At 48.7% G+C, this 22,517-nt stretch overlaps 1 protein-coding gene across 1 annotated transcript in view; it reads left to right on the plus strand.

The window, feature by feature from the left end:
* Positions 1–22,517, plus strand: part of COL5A1 (collagen type V alpha 1 chain) — a 263,653-nt gene that overhangs the window by 113,456 nt on the left and 127,680 nt on the right. Inside the window, exon 5 of the mRNA XM_077306664.1 lies at positions 16,758–16,889. Coding sequence (XP_077162779.1) covers positions 16,758–16,889 — 132 coding nt within the window. The remainder of the gene's footprint in view (positions 1–16,757; positions 16,890–22,517) is intronic.

Raw genomic sequence — 22,517 nt, forward strand, 5'->3', positions numbered from 1 at the left:
CTAAGGAAAACTCCTTGTTTCCCTTGATGTTACTTTCTGATTAGTGTGATCCTCGGTTCCTGTTGAAATTTCTCTCATTGGTTGTTTCCTCTTCTTCCTCCCCGTCCTCTGAGTTCTATTAACCATTCACTAAAAGATGTCCGAGTCTCGAAGCACAATGGTCTCCATTCATTGGAGCCCTTAGTTTCCCCAAGGCCTGATTTTTGTTCAGTTTAGAAGCTGTACAGCAGAAGATCACATGGCGACTGCTTCCTCTTATGTAAATGTCTCTTCAGAATGACACTGATGCCGTGATGTCTGCACTTCATTCAATGTGAGGATGTTCAGGTGCCACCGATTTGGCAGGAAAAAATGCCAATCCCAGAATAACATGCAATCAATTCTGTATCCATGAAAAGTACTCTGCCACCATAACGCTTCAGATCAGTACAACAGTACAATTCCCGTTAACTTCATGTGTTTGTGGGGCATCTAAGTATTACAGGACAGGGGAGTAGGCAATGAGTTCCATATTCAAGGGGCATAAATGTAGAGTTGAGAGGGGTTATTTGGACATCTGACTGGGTAGGTCAGGGCTCTCTGCAGGTCTTTTTTGAACTTGGCCCAGGGCCACAACTACATTGAGGTTTTCAGAGATTCCCCCTTCCTTATTAACATGGCCAAGAAGTCACTCCTGATGGCTGCAGATGCATCTTGGGGTGCCTTTTTCTGGAGCTGAATTCAGGGGATGCTCACACCATTTATCCAGATAATCTGGATCGTTTACATGGCCTGTACTCTGGGTTATTTCTGTGACATACACTCCTATGTATGAGGTGATGTTTCAGTGCTCCTCCCCCGTCCCCAATGTCAGAAGCTGTAGACTTACAACAAATTTGATTCAGTGTAAAAAGGCAGAGAGTATTCTGAAAGCTGGCCTGGGCTATCTCAGTCAGGGTGCAGTCTGCATGGGGCTTTTTACCCACTGCCAGCTCTAATAAATCTCTGCGTCTACACTGAATTCGATTTCCACTTTGATTTTGGGCACTCTAAATTTCCCCTCTGAAATATGCATGACTGATCCAGAGTGACCCTACCTTTCCCCTGTGATATCCAGAAGTGGTTATAAGCCACTTATAACCTTTTTTTTATATTTAAAAAATCGGCATCAGTAAATGTGCAGATCTCTGCTTTTTGCGAATTAACTTGCTGCCTTCCTCCAATGCTGCAGCAAAGCAGTCTTCCCTGATTAGCCAAGGCATCAGTTCAAAGTCTTCCTGTCTTAAAGTGACTGCGCTCCAGAAGCCCTAATTTCTCTCAGCAGAGATTTGCCTCTTGGATTTATTCTACCTCCTTGCTGTCTCCAATCCTCTCCGCCCCCACCCCCTCGTTCAAGAAAAGAATGAAAGAAACTCCTGCTGTGCTTGGTTCCCCTCCCTGCTCTGAGCTTTCCCAATCGAGTGCAGAACACTTTCTGTTTCAATTGGAGGGGGGATAGAGGAAGACCCGAGTTCAAATCGATCTGAATTCAGCAGGATCCACAATGAAAAAAACAAAGTAAGTGCAGAATCCACCCTGGACTCCTTGTGAGTACAAAGCCTCAAAAAAGCTTCATGGCATGCTTTTTGAGAGACCCCTTGACAGGTGGGTAGGATGGAGTCCCTAGGTCAGTGGTTCTCAACCTGGGGATCATGACCCCTAGGGGGGCAATCGACCCTCTTCCCAGGGGTCGCCACTGTCTGGACACTGCCGTGGTGGCCTCAGTGACCCAAATCGCCCAACATCAAAACGGAAATCGCATTCGGTGTAGAGGGCAGGGACTGAATTGACCTGGGGTTGGAATAAAAGCTCTGTGCAGTTTACACCAAGGTTCGAAGCAAAATGGCTAAGAGGGCTCCCCTTTCTCGTTGTCAGGAGTCTTTCCTTGCCACCCCCTTGTGGGTCATCCTCCTCCTCCTGTTCAAAGAGATGGGCTATTCTGTCTGCTTTGGTCTTCATTTAAACCCTGTCTTCCTTGGTGTGTCACTCGAGTTTGGATGCAAGCTGGTAGCTCCTTGTCTTCCCCATCTTGAGCCGCCTGCTTTTATAAGGCACCAAGTTGCTCCGTGACTGGGAAATGAGTCAGGCCCAAGCTGCTTCCCCCTGAGGTCCATTGCTTCCTTCCAACAACACTGCGGTGTTGACCCAATTACACTGATTGCTGAGAGAAAATTGGGGGGGGAGGCATTTCTTCACATATACCAGTTCTATAGCACTTTAAAGGAAGTTTATAGTAACCAACTTAATAAAATCAGAGTCCAGTAGCACCTTTAAGACCAACAAAGATTTATTCAGGGTGTGAGCTTTTGAGCGCAAGCACTCTTTGTCAGACTATGTAAGGAGTTCATAGTCTGAGGAGGAGTGCTTGCACTTGAAAGCTCACGCCCTGAATAAATCCTTGTAGGTCTTAAAGGAGCTACTGGACTCTGATTTTATTATGCTACTTCAGACCAACACGGCTTACCCATTTGAACTAATACATTTAATTCATCCTACTCAAAAAGCATCGAGGGAAGTCTGTGATTTTCCCAAGTCACCACTGAAGAGCTGAGGCTGAGGGAGCAGGGCATGGGCACAGGGTCTACTCAAGACGGCTGGATGCAGGTCCTGTGATACTCCCAGATTAAAGCACCACTCTGATCCTGGGCGATAGCAGGGATCTGTGTGTGCAAGAGGCAGAGATTTCAGGGGGTGAATTTGGGTGGCAGCAGTACCAGGCTCTGTGGGCCTAGGGACGGGGTGGAATGCTGTGCAGATGAGAGGGTGGTGGAACGTGTGCCAGCTCCAGCCCAAAGTCTGCGGAATGGCTGCGTTTGACCAGCCCCTTGTAGTACTTTCCTGTGGACTGAGCAAGCCCCACACTTGGAACTCAGGCCCCCTGGGCTAATAGTCCGATTCAGTCATCATTCCAGCCGCAGGGGTAGTCAAACTGCGGCCCTCCAGATGTCCATGGACTACAATTCCCAGGAGCCCCTGCCAGCATTCGCTGGCAGGGGCTCATGGGAATTGTAGCCCATGGACATCTGGAGGGCCGCAGTTTGACTACCCCTGATCCAGGGCATCATTTATCCCCCTAATGGTCAGCTAATCATGCTGGGTGCGGTGCTATTATGGGATGGTGAAGTATGCAAATCTGCCCAGGCGCTTCAGCTGCTATTGCGCTGGCGGACTGGCTGCGGGGGGGGGGGGGGGGTCTGCTGTCGCTTGGGGCATTTCCTGCCCAGGGAGTGAAGAAGGAGTCATTGGTCCATGCTTCTTCAAGCAAATGATGTTGACAAACTGGGCGTGATCTCCTTCTGAGCATTGGTTGCGTCCTGCTGTTCTGATCTGGCAGGGCTTCTCCTTCTTCTTACTAGATTGCCATCATGTGCATTTAAAAAAAAAAAAAACTGAATTCTGGCGTTTAAAAAGATCCCAAGCCAGAATTTTGCTGACCGGAGGGATTTGGCTGCTATTTTTCAAGTTCCTGGGGCACCAGTCCTGGCAGTCCTCTACATAACCGGCTGGCGGTCTTCTTTCTGCCGGTTTTGGTTTTTAAAAATTGCTTTCCACAGCCATCTTCTTCATGGCCAAAGTTGCCAACTGAGGTAAAAAAAAAAAGAGTGACTGGAATGTGGTGAAATTTGAGCGTGAAGTCCCGCCACTGCATAACACCCCCCCCCCCTGTGGTTTGGGCCGTGGCGCGCACCCCCATGTGTTTCTCATCAGCCAGGGCTTTCGAGCAGTTCTCAAAATATGCACCTCCCGACAAACTGAGGGGGAAAAAAAGTGCTGAATTTGCAGACAGAATGACAGAGGGGCGGGATCTCTTCCCGAATGTAGCTGAGGGATGAAATCTGAGAACAAAAATAAAACGGGAACTCCCCCCCCCCTTTACTAGGGGAACAGGAAGTAGTAGCTAAATATTGCTTAGGGAAAAGAAGAAAGGGGGAGCAGTGTGCCCCCTCCCCAGCTTAAACAATGTGTTATGCTTTGTTTATTCACCTCTCCATCGACATGGGCGGGGGTGTGTTCACATGTTCTCTGTCTCTTTCCCCCCCCCTTTCCTCCCCCCTGGGCCAGTGACCAAGTTCAGCTGCTGTAGAGCAGGGGTAGTCAACCTGTGGTCCTCCAGATGTCCATGGACTACAATTCCCATGAGCCCCTGCCAGCTTTGCTGGCAGGGGCTCATGGGAATTGTAGTCCATGAACATCTGGAGGACCACAGGTTGACTACCCCTGCTGTAGAGCAACCTTGGCCTAAGCTGACAAGCTCTTCCTACCTCACTTTGATTTTCGAAACCGTTTCTGAAGAGCCCTGGGGTTGAATTTTTGGAGGGCGGAGCTTCCCTAAAAGATGGCTGAGAGTTTGCCTCCTGTTGCTCTTCCAGGCTTCCCTTCATGTGGATCTTGTAAACTCATCTGTGCTGTGAAGCGGCTACCCTGGGCTTTCCTCCTGGGCTTCTTCCCCAGCTCAGGCACAGTCCAAGGCCTCAGAGAGAAGAACACAACAGAAGCCATGTTGGGCCTGGCCGGGGCCCCATCCTGTCCAGCGCTCCAGTCTCGTTCAGACTGGCTCATCCCTGGAAAGATCAGTTCTGCTGTTGAGGAGAGATGCTGAGGGTGGCCAGCCGTAGGGGAGGAGATGTTGGGAGCGGAGCCTGGGAGAGCCCGCCATCCAAAGCAACCATTTTCTTTAGAGAAACTAACAGTGCCTGGGGGATTGCCAGGCCCCACCTGGAGGTTGGCAACCTGAGAGATGACTCAGAGTGTCTTCTCGGTTGCCTAGATGGGTGATATGTGCAGCCCTTTGGGAGGTAGGGGAGCTGTTTTTAATAAGGAGCCAGAGGGGCACTTGTAGGGCAGCAAGGTGAGGCAAAGAGTGGTAGAGGAAGACAAGGTACCCGTGAGCATCTCTCGAGTTGGCCAGGCTGTTTGCCTGCTCTAAGAAAGAATTTGGTATTGTTAAGGCCATCTAGTCCAACCCCCTGATCAGTGCAGGATCGGCTTCAGGCATCCTTATAGAATCCTAGAATCCCAGAGTTGGAAGGGGCCATGCAGGCCATCTAGTTAATGCAGGATCAGCCTAAAGAATGTAAGTAGCTGTCCAGCCGCTGCTTGAAGGCTGCCAGTGAGGGGGAGCTCCCCACCGCCTTAGGCAGCCTATTCCATGGCTGAACTAGACTCATAGAATCCTAGAGTGGGAAGGGGTCCTTCATGCCATCTAGTCCCACCCCCTGCTCAATGCAGGATCAGCCTAAAGCAGTGGTTCTCAACCTTCCTAATGCTGCGACCCTTTAATACAATTCCTCATATTGTGGTGACCCCAACCATAAAATGATGCAAGGGTTCTTTCACAGAAATTAATCTCAAACTGACCAATGGAATGAAGATCCATTGTTCGTGATTGTATATAAATTGTTTTTTTTCCCTGGGGTTTCTCAGTTCAGTTCTGCCTCTTGTCCCATCGTGACGATCTTGCTCTTTTCTGCTGCTCCAGACAGATGAATGCTCTATCTCGATCTACCCCGCAAGGCTGTTGGGTAGATGGCCCTCCCACAACCAAGTTGCTTGCCCTGCTGCATCCCCTGTGAAAGGTTCTTTCGACCCCCAAAGGGGTCCCGACCCCCAGGTTGAGAACCACTGGCCTAAAGCATCCAGGAGAAAGATCTGTCCAGCTGCTGCTTGGAGACTGCCAGTGAGGGGGAGCTCCCCACCTCCTTAGGCAGCCTATTCCACTGCTGAAATACTACTGTGAAAATTCTTTTCCTGATATCTAGCCTATATCGTTCTCCACATAGTTTAAACCCATTACTGTGTGTCCTCTCCTCTGCTGCTAACAGAAACCTTTCTCTGCCCTTCTCTAAGGGACAACCATTCAAATATTTAAAGACCACTAACATTTATTTATTTATATTTATTTATTGTATTTCTATACCGCCCTCCCTGAAGGCTCAGGGCGGTTTACAGGAAACAACAAAATAGTACAGGTAACATCATTCAAGTAACAGTAAGGTGGTAGCAACAACGATAACAACAGTTACATAATAACAGTAACAACAATAACATTAAAGGAAGGTGAAACTGCAACTGCAAGAGCCGTAGCTCAACTTGTTAATTGCCCACATGTCCTATGAATCATTAGAGCCTCTTGTGGCGCAGAGTGGTAAGGCAGCCGTCTGAAAGCTTTGCCCATGAGGCTGGGAGTTCAATCCCAGCAGCCGGCTCAAGGTTGACTCAGCCTTCCATCCTTCCGAGGTCGGTAAAATGAGTACCCAGCTTGCTGGGGGGTAAACGGTAATGACTGGGGAAGGCACTGGCAAACCACCCCGTATTGAGTCTGCCATGAAAACGCTGGAGGGCGTCACCCCAAGGGTCAGACATGACTTGGTACTTGCACAGGGGATACCTTTACCTTTTACCTATGAATCGTTATGACTGGTTTGTTACATTTCTATTAATATCGCATAATGTATAGAAACTAACAGTGGGTTGAAACAGAGGATTTATCTCAGATACCCTCCTGGAAAAGAAGGGAACACAATGGCCATCTATTGTAGGAGATGGGATTAACATATCAAGGGCCCTGATAGCCAACCTCCAGGAGGTGGCTCAAATGATCCTTTGTGGAAGTAAAAGATGATGACCTTCACTAAATATGGACAACAGGTTAAGCTCCCCCTGCCTGGGAGGGTTAAAGTTCAAGAGGACAATATCTCAAATGGAATTCTGGCCAGAACACTTTGGCAGCCACCCCCCACCCCCTTTTTCGGGAAGGACGTTTCAAGCATTCCTCCCAGCATCTGTAACTGAGAACCAGCTTGGAGGTGGCTGTCTTCACTAAACTGATGACACCCAACTCTTCATTCCTTTTAAAATATCTGGTGATGTGGCAGACACCTGGAGCCACTGCCTAGCAGCCATGGCCATGTGAGCTGGGGTCCACTGGGAAGTGCTGTGCTGGCGTTCCTGTGAAGTGCAGAGCAACACCTGTGAATGCCCACCTGTACTGAGAAGCAGTCGCAATGGTGAATGTGTGTGTGTGTGTGAGAGAGAGAGAGAGAGAGAGAGAGAGATAAAGGGAGAATCAGTGATTTGGTGAAAACAACCAACCCCCCTCCAAATAAACAGTGCTAGGATACAACATGGGGGAAGACCTTCGCCTCTGTGTGGCTTGCTTGTACCATTCATCTTTCAAGTTAAGGCATGTACAATTCATCTTTCAAGTTAAGGCATTTCTCAGGCAGCACAATGAGAAATGTGAAGTTTTTAATGGCCTCAGTCTGGAGTCCCCCGTTTGGGCTTTTGTGGTCTTTTCTCCAATCATAACTTGCTATGAGGGGTTCTTGCACTCCATACCCTCCAAAGCTCCCAATCAGGCATCAGAGAACCAGCTTGGTGTTGTGGTTAGGAGTGCGGACTTCTAATCTGGCGATCCCACATGCAGCCAGCTGGGTGGCCTTAGGCTCACCACAGCACTGAGAAAACTGCTCTGACTGAGCAGGACTATCAGGGTTATTTCATCCTCACCTACCCCACAGGGTGTCTGATGTAGGGAGAGGAAAGGGAAGGCGACTGTAAGCTGCTTTGAGACTCCTTCGGGTAGAGAAAAGCGGCATATAAGAACCAACTCTTCTTCTTCTTCTTCTTCTTCTTCTTCTTCTTCTTCTTCTTCTTCTTCTTCTTCTTCTTCTTCTTCTTCTTCTCTCTACAAGAGGCCATGTCATTGACATAAATCAGAATGGGTATATAATTCTTCCCATCATCTTTAGGGCAGAAAGCATTTGGAATAATCTCATTCTTCTAGTAGGTAGTCTGGATCAGGGGTGGTCAAACTGTGGCCCTCCAGATGTTCATGGATTACAATTCCTATGAGCCCCTACCAGTGACCGCTGGTAGGGGCTCATGGGAACTGTAGTCCATGGACATCTGGAGGGCCGCAGTTTGACTACCCCTAACAGACGAAGCTGATCCGCCTCCTTGCTTTGCCCGTTGGGTGCCAAGGGTTCTAATTGACAATTTCCTCAGTGGACCAGCCCTGATAAGGCTTGCTGGAACTAGGTGTGTATAGTTTTTCTTTCTTGGTATCATTCGAGTTCGGTCGAATGGACCTGAAAAGAATTCAGGATCCCTGAAAACCTTGGATTCGGATCTGGGATTTCGTAGTAAACCTCTGAATCCCAGAGCCAGGAGGCAACCTCAGGGGAAGGCCTTGGCCTCTCTGCCCTGTTTCTGGCCCTGCAGAGGAACTGGCTGACTGCTGTGTGAGGCAGGAGGCTGTACTGGATGGACCTTCCTTGGTCTGACCCAGCAAGGCCCTTCTGATGTTCCTGTGCCGGCATTCAGGATTCTGTGCATGTGGCTGGAAAGTGAGATGCCTGGGTCGCTAAGCATGCCTTCCTGTCCCTGTCCAGGCTTTTGCATCTCATCTTCCTTGGGGGGAACTTTGAGGGTGCTGAAGGTGGATGGGCGCTCACAGGGGGTGGATGCTCTGCTCCTTGCCCCGGCTCACCTGCTGTGGTCAAAGGGTCTCTTTCGAGGCTCTGGGCTCAAGGAGCCGTGGGGGTTGGCTTCTCATCCCTTGAGGATCCTCCTGCTGAGAAGTCAAGGCTGGGCCAGGACAGGTCTTGGCAAGCCGGTTGTGATTCCAGCAGATGGCGCAGAGAGGCTTTGTGGGGAGTAAAGGGACAAACAGGTCTTGAATCCTTGGGGTCTAATTTGCCTTCCTTATTTGTGAATGGATGCTGTGTTGAAACTCGGTGTAGCCTTAGAATTCAGTGGGTTATTCTTTCCTGCCCTGGGGAGGGGAGAATGCTCTGTGACAACGGGCATGCCTAGTCTGTATGAGCCCCAAGGCCCAGTCTGGCCCAGGCCAGTTCAAGGGGTTTCATGTGACCGAAGTGGTCCCTTTAAAACCACCCAGGTGGCCTGTTGTTGGCCAGCTGCTTATACCCCCTCCTCTGGCAGAACCAAATGTTGTCTCTGTTTGCTTGGATAGAATTGAGAAGGGGGGTGAGTAACAAAAGCCAGGGCTAAAGTGAATACTTGACCCCCAGCCAAAGAATAGCAGAAGCTTTCTTGAAGCCTTGCCTCAGAGCCAAATGGAACTTAACCTATTTGGGAAAAGACAAGCTGGCGTTTATCCTACCAGAGGGGGCACAGGCGCATATGTAGGGTGGGCGTCTGAGGAAGGGTATGAGAAGATGAGAAGGGGCTCTTCCTGTTGGTCCCTGGGAATTTGGGAAACCCCGTGGTTGCCCTGTGACCCCACTCAGTGCTGCACTCCTTTCTCAGAGTTGCCAAAAGCGAACTGGACAACAACGGCTGCGAAGGGTGGCCCTGAGAGCATCTCCCATTCTTAGTACTCTGAGGTGCCTGTGTGGCTGTTTGGAGGGTCTCCCTAGAGGTCTTGCCCCTCGCTTTAGTCCTGCAAGCAAAGGCATGGGTGATGGGTTGCAGCTTCCCCATCTTGAGCTCCTGTGCTCCAGGGATGGCAAACTCGCACATTCTAGCTGCCACACATCGAATAGGCATGGGGTGATTACAGAGACACATTCCAGAGCATTTCAAATGCAAGGAAGGTTCGATTCTGCGCTCCCCCACATGCAGCCAGCTGGGTGACCTTGGGCTCGCCACGGCACTGATAAAACTGTTCTGACCGGGCAGAGATATCAGGGCTCTCTCAGCCTCACCCACCCCACAGGGTGTCTGTTGTGGGGAGAGGAATGGGAAGGCGACTGTAAGCCACTTTGAGCCTCCTTCGGATAGGGAAAAGCGGCATATAAGAGCCAACTCTTCTTCTTCTTCTTCTTCTTCTTCTTCTTCTTCTTGTGCTTCTAAGTCAAGGGCAAGATAAATTATCTGTGTTCTGATAAGTTATAATTCTCCTTGAGAGAACCCTTCCTCCCCCTGGTCTTTCAGCCCTTCCTGCTGTAAGAGGAGGGTGTATTATCTAGTCCAGGGGTAGTCAACCTGTGGTCCTCCAGATGTCCATGGACTACAATTCCCATAAGCCCCTGCCAGCGAATGCTGCCAGAGGCTTATGGGGATTGTAGTCCATGGACCACAGGTTGACTACCCCTAATCTAGTCAACAAGATCTTAGCAGTTCCTGTCCTTTTAGGTCTGTCACTTCTCCCTGGGAAGATTCTAAACATATCTTTCATTGGAATGAAAGATCACCCTTTGTAACCTGGGTGGACCAGCCTGCCTCTGTTTTCAAGAGCTGAGGCTACTTGATGCTACTGGAGCATTGATATTTCAGACCCTGACTGTTTTCAGATATGAACTGCATGGTGTAATGGTTAAGAGTGGCGGCCTATAATCTGGCAAGCCAGGTTTGATTCCCACCTCCTCCTCCACATGCAGCCAGCTGGGTGGCATTGGGCTCGCCACAGCCTCAATAGTGCTCTTCTCATAGAGCAGTTCTGTCAGAGCTCACTCAGCCCCACCTTCCTCACAGGGTGTCTGTTGTGGGGGGAGGAAGGTGATTGTAAGCCGCTTAGAGCCTCCATCGGGCAGTGAAAAGTGGGGTATAAAACCCATCTCTTCTTTTCTTTGTTTCCTCCTGAACACTGAGCACAATTTGGCTAGGATTTGTTCCCCTCTCTCCTACTGCCTGTATCAGATTAATGAGCCTTTCTAAGTCAGACATTCCCCTTGTACAAGTTTCCCATCCAGCTTTCTTGGAAATCTTCAGCTCATTCTTTAACTGGAAGTCTGAAATTAGCAAAAAATTAGCTTTGCTTTCTGAATTTCACATTGCAGTTTGTGCCATCGAAGAGGCAAAGAGAGACTCTGATGTCCAACAAACTCCAAGTGATTTATCTTTCTATTTTGCTTACTGTAATTCTGTGTAAAGGTAAAGGTATCCCCTGTGCAAGCACCGGGTCATGTCTGACCCTTGGGGTGACGCCCTCTAGCGTTTTCATGGCAGACTCAATACGGGGTGGTTTGCCAGTGCCTTCCCCAGTCATTACCGTTTACCCCCCAGCAAGCTGGGTACTCATTTTACCCACCTCGGAAGGATGGAAGGCTGAGTCGACCTTGAGCCGGCTGCTGGGATCGAACTCCCAGCCTCATGGCCAGAGCTTCAGACAGCATGTCAGCTGCCTTACCACCCTGCACCACAGTTCTGTGTACTTCTTATCAAATCCTTATTATGCAAACCAGGGCAAAATTGGAAAGAATTCCTTCCAATTTTACCTCACCCCACATCCTGCTTTTTGGCCAGATAATGGAGAAAATAACCCCCTGTGAGTAGGCAGCAGGATGGAGTTGGCCGGCATGTCAGGCTAGACCAGGGGTAGTCAAACTGCGGCCCTCCAGATGTCCATGGACTACAATTCCCAGGAGCCCCTGCCAGCATTCGCTGGCAGGGGCTCCTGGGAATTGTAGTCCATGGACATCTGGAGGGCCGCAGTTTGACTACCCCTGGGCTAGACTCTTTGGATCCCCACTCTGCCACGAAAACTCAGTGGATAACCACTCTGCACTCTTAATGCTTAAGGGAACTGCAAGGATAAGAAGAAGAAGGATGTTACCCTCAGTCTTTGGGTTCCTGTTGAGAAAGGCAGGGGATACATGAAGAAAGCAAGGCAATACATAACAGCTGGGTGGTTAAAAACGGGAAGGTGGCAAAGTTTCACTTGCACCTGAGTTCGGTCTCCTTGGCTGCTTCTACATGGAAGCTGTTCTCCGCTTGGGCTTTACTAGATTATGTTCTGCTTGGGCTACCCTCTCTCTTGCTGTGATGATAGATTCAAATGAGTAGCTTTGTTGGTCTGAAGTAGCACAATAAAATCAGAGTCCAATAGCACCTTTAAGACCACCAGAGCTTAGCTCACACCTTAAATAAATAAATCTTTGTGGGTCTTAAAGGTGCTACTGGACTCTGATTTTATCTTGCAGCCTCGTTTGAAGGAGTACTTGGCTCTCCTTGAAAACACCAAAAGGCTCTCCTCTTCTTCAGCCCCCTAGGTGGGAACAGAGCATAATTCTGGAGGTGGGGTATTGAGTGGAGCAGCTATATCCCCCATTTAGTCCACTTTATGGGCTCCCTCTCCAATGGAGCCTGGAGTGCCATTTCGGGGTTGGGGGTAGGAACAGTGATCAGGCAGCAAGGCAGAGGGGATGCAGATCTGGAGTATAGAGGGGAATGCCTCTTGCATAACCCGATATGTTAAATTCTTGAACAGGGGTTTGTTCCAACATATTTCTGTAATTATTTGCACATTGTATGGCTGCAAAATCTGGACAGAAATGGTGGGAAGAAGAATCCAGAGTGAATTCTTTACCTTTCTGCCCCATCAGTGCTGGGGAGAAGGTGGTGAAATTGTATTTGTGAAGAGAAGCTTAGTCATAGGAGTTGAGGAGAGACCCTGAGGAAACCAGGGTGGGGTGGTGGGGTTCCCCTTCCCACAAGTTGTGCTGAGCGTTGCCTCTCCCCATCTTGGTCCAGAAGCAAGGAAACCTTCAGTTGTAACAATACTAACCTTTTAATACCAAGCCCCCCCCCCCGCACTAATTGTGGGGGGATCTGTTGCATGTATTCATTTGATTTCCACTCCTCAGCTGCTTCCCCAGATACACCTTGAGTGCTGCCCAGTTCCTGATGGGACTTCTCCTCCTCCCCATCAATGATCATGCTAGTGGACCCCACACAGCTTCTAGTCTTCAGGCCTGCTGAGGCCCCCCTTCCCACTCAGAGGACAATCACTGTCCAGTTCTGGCCTTGCCATGAGAACCTAAGAAGAGCCCAGTTGGAGAAGACCAGTGAGCTTACATCTTGGCCATCCTCCTTTCACACAGTGGCCAACAGTAGCCCTGGAGTGACAACATGGCAGAGAGGCCAAGGCCTTCCTAAGAGGCTAAGAAGAGCCCAGCTGGATCAGACCACTGAAGGTCCATCTAGGCCAGCCTCCTGTCTCACACAGTGGCCAACAAAAGCAAGAACCTGTGTTTGAATCTGCACTTTATATATGAGAAATTTCATGCAACATCTTGTGGAAAAGGTTCTTCTTTTATTCTGGTTAAACCTTGTAAAAAGCAGGGAACAGAGTTTTCAGATTCAGGCTGTGCTTCATGTTCTTCATCAGATTAGGTGTTGTAATGTTAGGGAATCACTTCCAATAAAATGCACCTTAGGGAATCTAACTTGCCATAGCATAATCCAGCATCCCATCTCCCCCAGTGTCCAGCCAGTTGTTCCAGAGGGCCAGCAGCAGGGCAGAGAGGCCGAGGACTTCCCCTGATGTTGCCTCCTGGCTCTGGGATTCAAAGGCTTAGTGCCTCTGAATGTGGAGGTTCCTCTCAGTCTCTGTAGCTTGTGGCCCCTAGAAACTTACCTTCCACGAATTTATGCAATCCCCCTTTCAAGCTGTTTATTTCTTAGGCCAGCATTACATCCCCTGGCAGCAAATCCCAAATTTTAATCACTCTCTTTGTGAAGTAGAATTTCCTTTTGTCTGTCCTGAATCTACTGCCTATCATTGGATGCCCTCAAGTTCTATTATTTTGGGCGAGGGAGAAATGTTTTCCCTTTGTCAACTCGTTCTGCCTCAAGCATAATTTTATAAACCTCTATCATATGATATCATCCTCAGCCATCTCTAAGCTGAAAAGGCTCTCCACCCCCCTACCCCCCCAGTCTTCCAGGGCTTCTCCCCCAAAATGATGATGCCAGGGAGCTCTGGGCCCCTGAAAGCTTCCCTCCCCATATCAACGACAGCAAGAGGAGGCAGGCAGTGTGGTCCCAAATGCCCATCTCCGCTTGCACCATTGCTGCTTTCAGGACTGATGAGGCTCCCTCCATCAGCCCCCCCCCCCACACACACACCATTACTGTCATGGGTGTTGGTCTCAATGGGGCTTCAAGGATTTGCCACAGCTTCTGCCATACCTGCTGCAGTTCTGCCACCCCCACAGCCCTCACTAGGGCTGCTGTAGTGACCCCCCAACAGCTGCCTCTGGGTCTGCCACAGCTCCTGGGACTACAGAACTGTGCAGCCCTGCTCGGGAAATGCACTCTTAGCCAGGAAGGAAGTCTTGAGAGCACATCACTATATAATTAGAGTTCAAGAGTCAGGCCAGCAAGTCTGAGCTGAGGAGGTCAGCCCATGAGGGGAAGCTGGGGCCGCTGGCTAGAGCAGGGGTAGTCAAACTGCGACCCTCCAGATGTCCATGGATGCTGCCAGCGAATGCTGGCAGGGGCTCATGGGAATTGTAGTCCATGGACATCTGGAGGGCCACAGTTTGACTACCCCTGGGCTAGAGGGTGGGGCTGAGCCAGGAACCAACGTTACCAAAGTGTAGTCAATGTGGCACCGAGGTCAGAAGCTGGAGCAAAGTCCACAGTCGAGCTAAGGTTAGGGACTGGAGAGCAGGACCCAGACCTCCAGACAGGCAGGCAGGCAGGCAGGCAGGCAAGGGAAGCATGCATTGCAGCCATGAAGAAGCTTAAGGAGAAGCTGGGGCTTCTCCTTAAGGCCCATCCTGGTGCCTCTCAGCCCCAGGTCCAAAGGGCTTGCAACTGGGCTTAATCTCCCTCAGAAGAAAGGCCTTCAACTGCATGCCATTTACTTTGACAGCATGCTGATAGCCTTGCACTTCGCTGGCGAGCTGTCAAGCCAGCTCTCCATTGCTGCCTCTGGCACACTGGAAAGCCATCTGGGCCAGACTGAACTGGTGATGCGAACCCTGGGGTGACTGGCCCATAGAGCTGGGTTGGCTCTCGACTGGGGCTGAAGAGTTCATTGTCTGTCCGGTCTGGCTGGCCCCAACCGTCAGCTGGATCCTCAGGGGGCTGATTCCTCCAGGATTGGCACAGGTAGTGGCACAACGCAGGTAGTGGAAGCACCAGCAGCACAGGCATAACAAAATCTGTGTAAATCCAGAGATCACTCTTGGGGACGGTGTGTGTGTGTGAGTATTAAACCTAACAGTGTATTATTTTAAAAGATTCCAGGTTTTTCTAGAAATTTGGAGAATCCCAGTCTGTTTAGCGTAATTGTGGCCCTGATCCATGGATTTAGGTATCCACAGATGGAGGCAATATATCACTTTGAAATATAGATATCAAATCAAAATATCTTTATGGGCATTGTTAACTGAATATGGACATCTATATGTCCATATTCCATATTCCATATAACTATATTCCATATAACTATATGGAATAACCATAACCATATAACTATATCTATAGTTATACAATACTTCTATATTGTATATATAGATTCTTATTTCTTATTTATAGCTTGCATTTCGTCCTAATTGTGCTTTTTTCACATCATTCCCTTCTCCTCCACTTCATTCTTACAAGAAGAGCTTACCAGAAAGCTGTGGCATAGTTTAGGCTGAAAGATTATGATGGGCCCAGGGTCACCTTATGAGATTCTGTGGTCGAGGAAGGGGTTTGAACCTGGTCACCCCGGGTCCTGGTCCAGCGCTGTAACTCTGCTCTTTGGCATGTGGAACATTTTGCTTGAAAAGGGTTGGAGGTTGTGTGGACAATTTTCTGATGGAGATAGTGTTCATCTTAAGTTCATGCAGACACATGTATATGTAGGCCTTGTAAAAATACTTGTTATTCCTAGGTGTGTTGCATGTTTTCACCTGCCTGGAGGGGCTAGCCTGGAAACACTGCCCTCCAGACTGCGGGGGGGGGGTGTTTCCTGGGGGAGGGGCTGCCTCTCCACTGGGCGGGGGGGTGAGCTCCTGATGGTGTGGGGCAGGGGTAGTCAAACTGCGGCCCTCCAGATGTCCATGGACCACAATTCCCAGAAGCCCCTGCCAGTGAATGCTGGCAGGGGCTTCTGGGAATTGTAGTCCATGGACATCTGGAGGGCCGCAGTTTGACTACCCCTGGGAATTCCTAAGGAAAAAGTTCCTGGCGAAAACAGACAGTGGAGACAGAGAAAAACAGCATCTTCTGGAGGGTGGGGCTTTTCGATAACTCTGAGGAAAAGTGACTAGAAGATTTTCTTCTCTTTTTGCCCAAAGCTTGGGACTGCCCTTATAATTTGTATTCATACTCTTTGTTAAAGTCTGTTTCTGTTGTTTCTCTCATCTTTCAATAAGCGTTACTTATTTGAATGTGTCCAGTTTTTGAATGGGGCTTCCACAATCCTGTGACCCCTAACCTGGCCCTTTTGAGACTAAAAGGGTCAGGCAGGTAGATGGACAAAAAGCTCTCCAGACATTGAAAACAAAGCCCTGCATGGCAACTAGGAGCCACGTGTTCAGTGACCGTTCAGATGCTAAGAGGCAATCTGGATAATTTCATTGTCAGAATTCAGACTGTGTTGGGCAGTGGTTTGGGGGGGGGGGTGTCAGACCTCTTGGAGGGACCTCGAGTCAGCCCCAGAGTTTCAACGCCTGATACTTATGGGAGACAGCCTGCTTCTGCTGCATCCATGCAGTTCCTAAGGCACCCGTCCTGGGAGTTCCTGGAGATGGAGGGTGAAGCCCTGGGAGGGCAGAGTGTGAGGAAGAGAGGAGCTTCAGCAGGTTATCCGGCCACAGATTGTGCTGACCTAAGAATCCGTTTTCTTCTGGGGAGCATGTCCCCAGGCCCTTCCTGGTGGTAGGAGGCCCTATCCTAAAGAGACATTCAGCTGCAGGCAGGGGCTCCTGCCCCCTTGGGTCCACTTGTTTCTCAGAGCCCCAGTGGTTCTGCATAGGGAAAGAGGGCCTCTCTTATTTGAATCCGGAGTTTCCCTTTGGGGTATCATCTCTGAACTGCCTTCTTTCTCCCCGCAGGGCGACATCCAGCAGCTCCTCATGGTAGACGATCATCGAGCTGCTGCCGATTACTGTGAGCACTACAGCCTGGACTGTGACACGGCTGTTCCGGAAGTACCCCAGTCCCAGGATCCCAATCCTGATGAATACGTAAGTAGAAAGTGCTCTGCTCCTCAAATGGGCCTGTTGCCACTGTCCTGCGCACACTGATGTGGTTTCTGTGACCGTGTTGGGACCGGAGTCCGGTGGCTTCTTGGAGACGATAAAGGTGTCCAAGTCCAGGCTGCATTCCTCAGCTGCCAGGGAGGTGGAGAATTCTGTGCCTAAAGGCGGGAGAAGCCTTGCAGAGAAGGATGCCAGGATGCAAAAGCAGAGAGGGCACACATGGCCATTGGCTGGACTGGAGCCAAGGAGGCACGCTGAGGGGGTCCTGTTGTGGGCAACTTGGAAGCTTGCACGCGATTGTGTGTCCCATCGTCAGTCAAGTTGAGCTTGGTTTTTTGGCTTCCGTTTTTGGACCAACAGAGCTGCGAACAGCTTGTCTTTTATTTGCACAGCAGGCCAGCTGGGAGCATTCTGGCTGTGCCAAGGACAGTGTGTGGGAGCAGCGCCAGGAGACCAGGGACTGTGGGGAATGGGAGAGGGAAGGACGAGGCTCTCTTCGTCCTCATCAGCACCTACTTCTGCCAGACCCAGGGGTAGTGCAGGGCATTGCCATGACTTTTCCAGAGCTGGCTTTAGTAGCAGAGGAGAGGATCCAACTTGTCCCTAAACATCCTCCTCCCACCCCACAAAATGTCTTGGGTGCATCACTGCTGTGTATTCATTAAAAAAAATTGGTTTTGTACCCTGCCCTGGAGGTATCTGTATATAAACCCTATTTGCAGTAGACCACAAACACACACATGCCTGATTTGAATTGGACCCCTCCCAATCACCAGCCACCTTACCCACATGGGGAAGGAACAAGAACCAAGGCAAAGAGCAGGCTGGACTGGGGTCACCAGAAACAGGAACAGTGGGGAGGGGGGGGGGCGGAAAGGGCGTCACCGAGGAGTTCCCTTGTGGTTTCTCTAGTAAAAATCAGTAGCCTGTCTCTCTGGGAAGCGGGACCTGATTAAATGGAGGCTGATTCTCTCCTTCTTGGAAGCCGGGGGAGTGGAGGGTCGTGTTCCCCTGCTGAATGGGATCAGACAGTACAAAGTTGGAAGAACAGCACTGAAAGAAAAGGAATTCCTTTTTCTCCTTTAATCTGATTACATGACAATAATATAAAGATTTTTTATCTAAGGCATTTTCAGCACACTCCCTCCATAGAAATGTTTAAAGTTGGGTTACACCTTTGTTTGCAACACATCTAAAAATATTTCAAACTACCCCTTTGATAAGTGAAATAGATCCAAGCAACTGATGCGAACGGCAGACATGCACTGACTGAACCGCTTCCATTGACTGGAAAAGCCCTGCTGAATAGCTCAGCCTCAGAGCGACCCTGGAACACCCAGAAGAGGAGGGGCAGGCCCAGGCAGGCCGTTGCAGGATGCTGACGCTCACAAAGTGGAAGGAGGCTCTACTATTTATTTCATTTTATTTATTTATAATTGGATTGGATTTATACGACTGCCTCTCCCAGCATTGCCAGCTCAGGGCGTTTTACATCATATTATAACATTTCACAATTCTGTGAGATCCATCAAATAACCTTTAAAACAGTGCACAGTTAAAAATAATACAGTCAGCTGTGAGTCATTGCCGCTGCTTGAATCGCCCACCATGGCTTGCCTTTTAGTGATTCCTTCTCCCATTCAGGGGGGCTGATGGACCTGGGCAGGTCTTGGCTCGAGATGAAAAAGGCAGGGGGGCTAGGCTGAGAGGGGGCAACTGGCCGAAGGTCACCCAACAGTTTCTCATGGTAGAGTGACAATCTGCATCTGGGTCTCCCGTCTTTTGCTCTAAGCCGTGGACTTAGATAGGCAACAACCAGAACCTTGAACCAATAGGCCAGGAGTAGTCAAACCGTGGCCCTCCAGAGGTCCATGGACTACAATTCCCAGGAGCCCCTGCCAGCGAACGCTGGCAGGGGCTCCTGGGAATTGTAGTCCATGGACCTCTGGAGGGCCGCAGTTTGACTACCCCTGCAATAGGCCATCTGGGACATGCTCTTGACTACCTCTCGATAGTAAAGGAGCTGTAGGTTTCTGGCTTGCCTTCAAGGGCCTTCCTCTGTGTCACAGTTGTGCAGCCCGCAGGTAGCTCTGACCTGGATCAGAGTGGCCCAGTCAGCTAATCAAGGGCCAGGTCATGCTCTGAATGGGGATTGTCAAGCATGGCTTTGGCCTTTGCATCCCTTTATCAGAACAGCAGGATCCAGCAGCAATCTTTGGCTCTTGACAGGGTCAAACAAAGAATTGTTTTACCCCACCCAGAACAGAGTGTGCTGCATTTGCTGCTAATTCCAATAAATTAGCCCATCCAGGAAGATCGGCTGTTCTTGTTGTGCTCAGCAGTTGAGCCTTACTAAAACAGCAAGGGAAGATACCTGCCTCAGTGGTGGTGTCCAGATTTTGACAGAGAACCCCGGCAGACTCATTTCTAAGGCAATCAGGTGCTTGAGCTGGAAAGACCCTTGCTGGAGAACAGCCCGGTCAGGCAGCTCCGGTGAACACATCCCATCCCCACAACCATTCTGTCAGTTTGCCTAGTGCTGCCGACGTGTTTGTGGCTGGATCCAGCTTTGGCTGGATCTTCACTGACGGCACAACGAGATGGGCATGCGGGGACAGGGTGAAGAGAGAAGAGTGTAGGGCTTCAGGTCTCACATTTTTTAAGTGGTCCACTGTGTAAAGAAGACTCCCTGCTGGTAGTAAGCTATCACAGTGAGATGACCTTTGCCTTGAGGGGCTAGGTTTCTCCTTGCAGATTTTAATAAAATGTGGGGAAGCACACCGAATTGATTCCCTCCTGCTGCTGTCTACCGACTCAGTAATCTTTTTGCTGTATATGTAGACCTGGCCTTGGATACTTCTATTATTCTCAAAGGATTCGCTGTCTTATGATTAAACAATCCCGATTAAGAATATAAAAATAAAGCCACAGCTCACAGTAGATTGATGAATCCACTAAGGCTTGGTTGTGTATTTTCCAAGTTTCTGATAACTTTATTTCTTCAATTTAAGCCTTGAGGCTTTCATCATGATTGGGTGTCTGTGCCCTGGCAAGGTTTGAAAGGTTTGCTCAACTGCATCTGATGCAGCAGAATGGCCCAACACTGGTTGAGCTGAAAGCTGAATCAGAATCACAGAACCATAGAGTTGGAGGGGGCCATACAGGCCATCTAGTCCAACCCCCTGCTCAATGCAGGATCAGCCCAAGGCATCCTAAAGCATCCAAGAAAAGTGTGTGTCATGCAGAGGTGCAGCATGCAGCCTCCTAGGCAGGTGGATATTTTGTACAAGCAAGAGTTTTAAGATTCAATCATAGAATCATGGAATTGGAAGGGCCCTCCAGGGTCACTTAATCCAACACCCTGCACAATGCAGGAAACTACCCAGAATGATCCCAGTTCCATGCCCAGATTATGCTTCCACCCCACCCCCCTAAGAATATCAGAATCTCTGACCTGGAGGAAATTTGCCTCTCAACTTCAAAGAGCTGATTGGCATTTTCCCAAGCATGCAAGAAAGGGCCACAAGAGCCAAGCACTGACACAACCCTTCTTGCCAACCCACTCACAATCCACCTAAGTTTACAGAATCTGCATTTCTGTCAGATGGCTATGTAGCCTCTACTTTAAAAATTCCAAGGAAGAATCCACCACCACCCAAGGAAGCCTGTTCTACTGAGGAACTGTTTTGTCAGGAACTTCTTCCAGATGTTTAGCCAAAAGTTCTTTTGAATTAATTTCAGTCCATTGGTTCTGCCCTCTGGGGCAACAGAAAACAACTCTGATCCATCGTCTATGTGACAGCCTTTCATGTACTTGAAGATTTAATTGTCTTCTCTCCAAACTAAATAGATCGACCCTTCAACCTTTCCTCATACAACTTGGCCTCCAAACCCCTCACCATCTTCATTGCCTTCCTGTGGACACACTCCAGTGTCTCTACATCTTTCTTCAGTTGTAGTGCTCAAAACTGAACACAGTCCTCCAAGTGAGGTCTAAAAAGAGCAAAGTGGTACCATCACCTTGTGTGATCTGGACACTATGCTTCTTCTGATGCAGCCCAAAATCACATTTGCCTTTTTAGGGGCCAAGTCACACTGCTGACACTTGTTCAGTGTTTGGTCTACTATGACCCCTAGATCATTTTTGCACATACTACTGTCAAGACCAGTCTCTTCAATCCTATAACGAAGCATTTGATTTTTCCTACGTAAATGCAGAACTTTACATTTATCACTATTGAAATGAGTTTTATTCATTTTAGCCCAGTTTTCCAGCCTGTCAAGATCATCCTGTATCCTGATTCTGTCTTCTGATGTCTTTGCTACCCCTCCCAGTTTAATATCATCTGTAAATTTAATAAGCATCCCCAGCTTGGTGTAGTGGTTAAGAGTGGCAGCTGGGTTTGAATCCCTGCTCCCCTACATGTAGCGGCAACCTGGGCTCATCACAGCACTGATAGAACTGTTCTGACCAGGCAGTAATCTCAGGGCTCTCCCAGCCTCACCTCTCTCACAGGGAGTCTGTTGTGAGGAGAGGAAAGGGAAGGTGATTGTAAGTCGCTTTGAGACTCTTGGTAAAGAAAAGGAGCATATAAAAACCAACTCTTCTTCTGAGCTTTAGCTTTTATAACACTCTCCCTACAAATATTGGTTATTTGTTTATATTCATCCTTGGTTATTAGGCCCTCCTTCCATTTCCTAAATGGGTCTTTTGAAAGGTCCTTATGGAGCCACTCTGGCCTTTTGAGTCTCCTCCCATTTTTCCTTCTCAAGGGAATTGTTTGTGATTGTGCCTTCAGTATTTCAGTTTTAAGAATTTCCCACCCATCTTGAACTCCATCTTCTTATGTGAATTCCAAAAGCACATGGTCACTACTACCAAGTGTGCCCACCACTTTCACTTCATCAACCAATCCCTTCCTTTTGATGAAAATCAAATCTAAAATTGCAGACCCCCTAATTGCCCACTCCACCTTCTGAGAAATGAAATTGTCAGCAAGACAAGCCAATAACTTATTGGACTTTTCATTTTTAGGAGAGTTGGTCTTTCAACAGAAATCTGGGTAATTGAAATCTCCCATGAGTCACCAGATTGTCCCACTTTTGGAGGGACATCTGGGGGCACCTGGCAAATTGTACTTATGTTGAAATTTAAAATATATATATTACAATACGATTTTTGGGTTTATGTTTCCTATGAAAATTTATGTTGCTCCATATAGACCAAATTTTTAATCAAGAACCACCCCCCCCCCTCCTGGTCAATGGTGTCCTGCTTTACCAATGTTAAAATCTGGTCACTTTAGCGTTGCTATAATATTAGCCTCTTTGAGACTTGAAAAGGTTTACAATTTTCTGTCTTTGATTAAGCAGAAAACTAGCATCTTCTTCTCTTTCTGTTTGCAAATCTAAATACTAATATAAATTTTCCAGTCTTTTAACTTCTACTTCCTTATCTAAACATGCAATGATATCTTCAATGCTGATTGTTTCTACTACAAACAATTACATCATCTACATAAATAAGTATGTAAGTCATGTTCTCATTTTGTAATCTTGTGAAGAGACATGGATCTACTTTACTTTGTATAAAATCTTATAACAACATCTTCT

Source organism: Paroedura picta, chromosome 12 (assembly GCF_049243985.1).
Source record: "Paroedura picta isolate Pp20150507F chromosome 12, Ppicta_v3.0, whole genome shotgun sequence".
NCBI classification, from domain to species: domain Eukaryota; kingdom Metazoa; phylum Chordata; class Lepidosauria; order Squamata; family Gekkonidae; genus Paroedura; species Paroedura picta.